General features: G+C 46.5%; 1 protein-coding gene across 1 annotated transcript in view; it reads right to left on the bottom strand.

The window, feature by feature from the left end:
• RBM33 (RNA binding motif protein 33) overlaps nucleotides 1-8,206 on the bottom strand; it is a gene marked incomplete at its 5' end in the record, with an annotated part of 106,573 nt that overhangs the window by 64,009 nt on the left and 34,358 nt on the right. Inside the window, 2 exons of the mRNA XM_014586032.1 lie at nucleotides 2-76; nucleotides 4,614-4,822. Coding sequence (XP_014441518.1) covers nucleotides 2-76; nucleotides 4,614-4,822 — 284 coding nt within the window. The remainder of the gene's footprint in view (nucleotide 1; nucleotides 77-4,613; nucleotides 4,823-8,206) is intronic.

The following is an 8,206-nucleotide window of genomic DNA, read 5'->3' as shown; positions in this document are numbered from 1 at the left end:
GCTGCGGAGGTGGCTGTGGGGGGGGTGCAGGGGGAGGCTGAGGCTGCGGAGGAGGGATTAGTCTTGGAGAGTGGGTCTAGAAGTCACACAAAAGAGAAAAAAATTCATGGAAATCAGTATTTATTAAAAAAAAAAAAAGAAAAAGCTGATGTGTTACAAAATTATACTGATTAAACTCGAAAAGTTACAAAGGAAATACACATGCAGAAGCAACCCTGATAACAGCAGGAGAAACGAACTGGCCCGCTGCCCACCTGGAGGACTTCGTCTCTCAGCTCCGTCCGTCTCAAGGTGAGGGAAGGAGAGATGGAAGCCCTAGAACAACCAGCCTAGTTTGGGAAGAAAAATTCAATCAAGCCCAGCCCAGTGGCACGGTCAGTGGGAAACTGAACTGCAGGGCTGGGAGCCACGTGACCAACTGTGGGTTTGGAGCCTGGGCCAGCTCGAGAAAAGGCTATGCCCATGCACTGGTGCACAGACCCAACAAGTGGGAAGGCTGCAGGAGGGTGACCGTGGGCATGACAAGCCTTACTGAGGGAGCTCCCTCCTCACTGTCGGACCTCACACACATTCTCTAGCATAAACAAAATAAGTAAAATTGTAAGTTCAGTGCAGCCAACAAGGAGAGCACAAGGAGAGCACTGGGCTGGGGACAAAGCAGAAGGCGCCCTCAGCCCTTGTGCAGCCAGCACCAAGCCAGTGGCAGCCCTGGTGAGGAGACAGGGACCTGCTACAGAAACAGAGCATGAGGACAGACGTGGCTCCAAGCAGGGGTGGGAAGAAGCTGTCTGAGGTGGCAGCATCTGGAGGTGTCAACAAGAGAGGTGGGCACCAGAGTGGCGAGCAGGCCACCAGAGGGCGTCAGGAGCCCTGAGTCCAGTGGGAACCTGGAGCCTTAGGATGATGGCCCCAGCCATGGAAAAGACAAAGGCTGGGGTAAGGCAGTGAACTGTCACCAAGTGGTCGACCTCTTGCGGTTACTGTGTTGATCACAATCCTGGAGGAGGAAATCAACCGCCCCCACGGGGGAAGTGATAGCACGGGGCCGCTGCACCCACCCACCATGAGGCCAGCCAGAAGGCAGCCAGTGGCTCCCGACACCCCACCCCCACGAGCAAGTCCTATTCCTCCTCTCCTTGCATGAGCTCAAGTGCTGCTAAAGCCGATGAGCTGGGACTGGGATGCAGACCATCGGAGCCCAGTTCTGCTTTGAAGCACTCGTCCAACCAGCCATCTACTCATCAGGAGAGCACCACTGCCAGCTCCACCTGCTGCTGGGCCTGCTCCCAGACGCAGCATGTTCTGGCCCTGGCTCCCACGCCTACGGTGGGCACACTGGCACAGAGGGCAGAGGTCTGGCATGGACACGCTGGCTACACTGTAACTGAACTGAGGGGGACCATGTGGATCCAAGAGGCCAACATGGGAAGGGCCACACAGATCAACTAAATGGATCAACTTTCAGGCCCAGGAAGCGCCCCTTTGAGACAGGTGGAAAAAGCCCAGGTCAGAGGCTAAGGATCACCTAGAGACAGCAATCAGGACAAGGCTGCCAACTGAGAGCCAGCTGAGAAGAGGGCTGCGAGCAAAACCCCGAGAAACCACACAAGTTTCCGAGAGACAGAATCCCGGGCCAGCCTCGGCAGTCTAGCTGGTTAAGGGAGCCGAACCCACATGACAGACTACAGTCTGCACCACAGCCCTAGCGCCAGACCTGAGTGCACATGTGCCCCAAACCCTGACAGGATGGAGAAGTGGAGGAGGAGGAGAAGGATGGAGTGTTACAGGACTAACGTAGCTGGAATCAGACCACAGAACCAAGATTCTACTGGGGACACACGCACAAGCACACACACGCTCTTTTCCCATGGAAAAATAAATTAAAACTTGAAAACTGAGATAGGCATTTCAAGCTTGCTAAAAGAGTGGCTTTTAAATGTTCTCACTACCAAAATAAGGTAAGTGCTTGAGGCCACAAACACATTAATTTGCTTGATAAACCCATTCAACAACATATACGCACACCAAAATATCACACGGCACCCCACAGAAACATACAACTGTTACTTCTCAATTTAAAGTAACAAGAAAGGAAGGAAGTAAAAAGGGAGAGGGAGGAGTGAGGATCAAGGGAGAGAAGTGACAATTCCAAAACAGAACACCCAAAGAAACGGCTCAAGGAAGGAGCCAGCCAGCCATGCCCCAGACACACAGGGTCTAGCGGTCGAGGACCAACCAAAGGTAGGGTGGCAACTCAGAGGGCACCACCAGGAAGTGAGCAAAATGAGACAGAGGCAGCACGGGAGGACCTAGGAGAATATGGGCAGAAGCAGAGACGGGAGCCATCAGTCCGAGGTGGAAAGTGAAGGGAGCAGAGCTGTTTGTGACTGGGAGGGAACACCATTGGGAGCCAGGGCGAGATCACCTGCTCTTTTCAGTAAGCCACCACCGCCAGCGCCAGCAAGGTCAGACCACACCCAGGCCAGCGATTTGGTTTCTCTCTCATGCAGCTGGCTCAAATAACCCAGATGGCTCACACTGGAATCCAGAGGGACAGCCTCACCGTCAGGACTCGGGTCAGGCTAGACTTCAAGTACACATTTCACTTCCCATGAGACAGAGCAGCACTCCAAACAGTCTTGATGCCACGACCCATCCCCAGCTTCGGTCAACCCAGTGTCAGGGAAGCATGGGCTGGGCACACTCCGGGTCTCTGGCCTGGGATGGGAACACCCCCACAATGTGGGCCTGTCCTGCAGAGCATCACATCTGACCCGTACCACACACAGCCTGCCCCCAACTGCTCACAGCATTCTCAGGTCTCTCAGCTCAGCCTCTCTGATGGAGGTGGGTTATACACCGCCTCCCTCTCTTCGTAGGTAAGCAAAGAGGGAGTTCAGTGCCTTACCCAGGCTCATGGAAGCACAGTTATGCAAAAACGGGGCTCACCTCTGCCAGCAGGCCAAAACAACTGAGCTGGCTATTTAATGCATGCCCAGTATAGCCATGGGGCAGGGACTTGGGAGCAGGGAAGGAAAAAGCATACTAGAGGCCCAGCCCTTCGCTATTAAAGGTGCTTAAAAACAAGGGGCCAGCAGGTAGCATAGTGGTTAAGGCACTGGGTGCCCACATGGCCAACTGCGGTTTGAGTCCCAGACTCAGAGGCCTGAAACTCATGCTGAGCGCCTAAGCGTGTGTGCCCAAAATCCCAATAGCAGAAGGGATTGTAGTGTGGTCATCGCCCCAGAGAGGTGATTTATCACCTCTCTCTCTCTGTCTCTCCAGGGAGCAGACATGCCCTACAGCAAATATCTCTTGAAAAAAAAAAAAAAAAGTTGCTTAAAAACAAAACAGCTGTAGGAGTGAGCACACAGCACTTGCCAGGGACATCGAACTCCGCCCACTTCTCCCTTCCTTTACATCGAACTGGAAGTCTCATGCAAAAACAAAAGCCATCTTTTCTTTATTTCATAAAGAAATGCCTCCTTAAGTACAATATTACTACAGAGACAGTGCAGTATTTTGGCTACATTCAGATAAAAATGTACAAACACAGGTAGACACAATGGGCATAAACCCATATTAAGTAATTTTTTCCTTAAAAGGATTACTTTTCAAGAGAGAATTAAAAACCCCAAAGCAGGGCTGCCAAGTAGTGTGGCATGGTGGTTAGGGATGCTGGATTCCTACCTGGCTGACCGTGGTTCAAGCCCTGGACCTGGCGGCTTGCTCTCTCACTCCCCCCGCTTCTCTCTCTCACTCTGTCCCTCTCTGGTCAAATTTAAATAAATAAATAAAGTTAAATAATTCTAAAAAAAAAAAAAAAAAGAAAGCCTGATCAAAGGAACAACAATAAGAAGGAAAATCAATCGCCACATTCCCTTTGCCTTTGGTTTGGGGTGTCTCATCTTTGAAATACAGAGGAAATTCAAATGAAGTTGAAATTTAAGTACATGATCTATTTCTAAATTATGGAAAATACTTATAGATAGGATATGGTAATTACTCTAAGACAAACTATTTAAAAGAAAAACATAGGGTAAACAGTATGCAGGATTCAATTTTTTTCTTTAAAGGTTTTTGTCAAGGGCGTGTGCTCTCATAGGCAGGGGTTGGGGGACAGTGAGAAGGAAAGTGAGAAATCACCCCCCTGGGAGTATAGCCACACTGCAGTCCTTTCTCCTCCATTCCCTTTCCTGGGATTTTGGGCACGCATGAACAGTTGTCCAGTGTGATTTTCAAGCCACCAGGCCTGGGACTTGAACCATGGTCAGTCATGTGGGAACCCAGCACTTTAACCACCACGCCACTTGCTGGCCCTGGAAACATTTTTATGACAGCAACAAATCTGGCCCTCGGTGCATGCACATGAAGGAGGTGGCACCTCCCAGGAGCAGCAGACAACAGCCAAGCACCAGATCCCTGGAGGTCTCAACCTCTCAGACGACGGACAGAAATACAGCACAGGGCATCAAGCACGAACTGTAGTCATTTCTCCTGTTTTAAACTTTAATTTCAGACTAAGAAGAGATCAACAGGAAACATGAGGCCCACAAAAGCACACTGCCATTGTTACACAGCTGTAAACCATCACCAGAAAATCGGGAAATTACCACCACAGGAGGCTGTGTAGGAAGCAGAGCAGGTCTGTGGTCTTTGATCCGTCCCCTCTCACTGCTCTCTCTTCTCTGGTCTCCCATTCCACGGCACATTAGAGAGCCTCCTCTCCTTCCTCCCCGCCTGGAACCATAGCGGCCCTGTCTGTGCTGTCGCTCTCTTTCTTCGAATTCAAGCAACGCAGCTTTGGCTTCTGCTGAAAGCTCTATTTAAAAAGATGCATACATGTTAGACACCTTCATACGCCAATCTAGATGTACATGAGAACACAGGGAAGAAACAGGTGACAGGGAAACTGAATGGCACATCTTCCCCCCCGCCGTAATACTTAACTACTGCAGCAGGGATGAGAAAACAGGCGACACTCACACACGAGTGCGCACCCTACAATGACAACAGGCTTTCCTTTGTAATGAAACGCAAGCATCATCTATGGGGCTAGAGCACTTTCACCAGCAGCTACTACAGTGTGCGCAGGGAGGCGGGTAAGCGAACGTGCTTAAGTTAGACTGAGCCACTGCCCGAAACGATGGGCTAATGGCTGGGACCCGGCTCGGGAGCTATCCCCACCACACCACACCAGATGACTTGCTGATGGAAGCCTGGAGAATTACTAATACACATGGCACAGACACTCAGAAACAATGACGCTCCAATTTTAAAACAAAGTTATTAATAGACTCACTGTGAAGTGCAACAATTACAAGTAATTTCGCCAAGAAAGGAAAACTCATTTAACACTAATTCACTTCAGATTTTCCTATTTATTAAAAAGGGAAAAGGACTGTCTTCTATGAAGAAAGACTTCCCATAGCCATGCAGTCAGACAGGGGGCTGTACCACCTAAGAGCAAAGCCACAGGGACATGTCACAGATGGGCATAAGAGCCGGTGCCTGCAGGCTATGCCCCGTGCATCAGGGACACACAGCCAGGCCAGGCCCCTGGAACTTCAGCTGACACATTATTCTGAGCTCTGATGGGAAATGGCCTCCCAAACACGTGGGGGTCCAGCACGTTAACTACCACAGGGTCATCTTGCAGGGTCATCAGCATTTTACTTACCACGCCACTTGCAGGGTCATAACAAGGGGACATCAGAAAAGCCGGGACGTATTTTAATCTACGTTTTTCTATGTGAAAATGTGCCATGACTTTTCCGATGACTCAATAGTATCCAAAATGTGACAAACAGCTCTTACATTAGTGAACGTGTATTTTCTAAAGATGTCACTGAATCCTCTGAGAAAGTCTCACCTCCTCTTCCCCAATGAAGAGAACATTTTAAATATTGGCAGTCTACCTTCCACCTTCCATTCTATAATCATCTCCAACTCTTCCAAAATCTGTGAGCCACATTTCATTTTCTTGACATTGTTTCTATGTTATCCCCCTTCTCGCAAATGAATCTAGACCCTATTTGAAAGAAAATTTAATCTCTTTTTAACCAGCATAGACTTTATTCTAATCTTGACTACATGATTGGTTCACACACACATTTTATGTGGTGAATCAGCAATTATTTTTCTAGTGGTTCTGAGTGTCAAGATTAATTTCACTTTCCTCAGTAATAAAATGGTTTCAAATGACATCTTTAATCAGCAAGTAAAAATGCTTTCCTCCAATTGAGACAAGCTGTCACGAAAGGTCACCAAAATATGACAGGATGGAAATTACATTTGTAACTTCAACTGAAATGTTAATTTCCCTTTAAGTGTTTTCTGAACTATGTCCAGACTCTAAGGTAAAGAGATATGGGTCAAAATAATAGTTTTACACTACATTCTTCCTTTCTAGACTGCTAATAATTTTATAATAGTTGAGAGTGAACAAATATTTACAGAATTCGCAGTTTGGAAAAATAAAAACAAATGATCACCTGAAATTTTTTCTTTAACAAGATAACTGAATCAAGAAACTGTTGAAAGACCTTGCGGAGGTGTGCGCCACAGTGCAAGCCTAACTGTGTGACAGCTGGCTCTGGCCGTCAACGGTATACCCTTAGATGGAAGCACTTGTTCCACAGAGCTTTAGCCTTAAATAAATTAGCTACGAATATTATTTCAAGGAAACATTGTGTAGGTGTAATATGCAAGTTCTTTGGGTTAATGTAATATAACACATTACATGTGTAAAAAACTTAGAAATTTAAAGTAATAACACATTACATGTGTAAAAAACTTAGAAAACACAAAATCTGGAAGTCTACTTATAAAGAATGAATAAAAAGTCTAACCAAAATAAATGTGGTCTTAAATTTATGCAGTCTTGCATTTATGGCTTGTACTGCTTTCAAAGGCAACCTAAGGTTTACATCCTAGAGCAAAAGAACAGTCCACTCCCGACTTCTGAGCTGACCCTCCGGAGAAACTGGTCCGATGCCCCATTTCCAAAGGCAGCTCCGGAAATACACCACTCCGTCCCACATGCCTGTTTAGCAACCCAGTTCAGCTAGGCTTCAACAAAGAACCTTTAGAGCATGCTTTGTACCAATGGATGAATTTATCTCATACGTAATTTTGCACCATCTTTGGGAAAATTGAGAAAAACATTTGCTCAAGTCTTTAGGCTTAATTTCCAGAATCCTGGTTGAGAAACGCACTACCCAATTAAAGCTTAACCTAGACCTAAGCCCCAAATTCTACTCTTCATCTAATCTGGATTTCAAAATATAAACAGATGACTCTGCGTTAGGTTCCTTAACTACCAAGACTGTAATGTCTATAAATTAATATTTTTATATTTAGGAATGACACCAAGTATCTGAACATGGACAAAAGATAACAAGTGACCCAAGCTCCGGCCTAGGTTTTGAAGAGAACTATCTCACACACAAACTTTAGGATCAGAAACAGCGACCCAGTGCATTACTGTGACTCTGTGTAAAGAAGAATGAAGTGTTCTCAACATTAATCAACAACATATGATTTGTTTTTATTTGGACTCAAAGCTTGAAAAGGTAATTTGTTGAAAAGTACATATCATGATTTGACATATGTTCTCTGGTGGCAAGATATGTTAACCTCATTACAAAGATAGGTAAACAGCTTTCTACAATTAAGTGCAATTATTTCTACATGCAACCTAAACTGGTACTTCTACCACTAAGGGCACATAATAAATGAGCTCATAAGTAAAAAAAAAAAAATGCAAATATGGTACTAAATACCACGGCATCCTCTCTTTTAAACAAGTATTCCCCTCATATGTAAGTTCATCTTCTGTTTGAGGGGGAGATGTTAAAGGGAATAAGGGAAGCCACTGCTTTTAGAAACCAATTACTCAATGGACAGAAAACACTGTCTGTATTGGGAGCAATCTGAACTTCACAGTTACTGGAAAACTCTTAAAACACTAACACCTCATAAGTGAGGGTTCACAGACCAGAGGAAGGTCCTTCCAAGCACCATCTCACTTGCCCTCCCATCTAGCGGACACTCACATTCCACACAGATGTAGTTGAGTCCTTTATCAGTGTTCAAGACAACGGTCCACAGCCCAACTGTCCAGGCTGACAGCCCCTCTGCCTTTAAATCGCCTAGACCCTCTCAGGGACCAGCAGCTGGCCTAACGGCTACTTCGCTGGACTCC

This window comes from Tupaia chinensis, unplaced genomic scaffold (assembly GCF_000334495.1).
Source record: "Tupaia chinensis unplaced genomic scaffold, TupChi_1.0 Scaffold000110_1, whole genome shotgun sequence".
Classification (NCBI taxonomy): Eukaryota; Metazoa; Chordata; class Mammalia; order Scandentia; family Tupaiidae; genus Tupaia; species Tupaia belangeri.
Note: the sequence above shows the minus strand (reverse complement) of the source record. Positions and strands in the feature narration are given on the sequence as shown.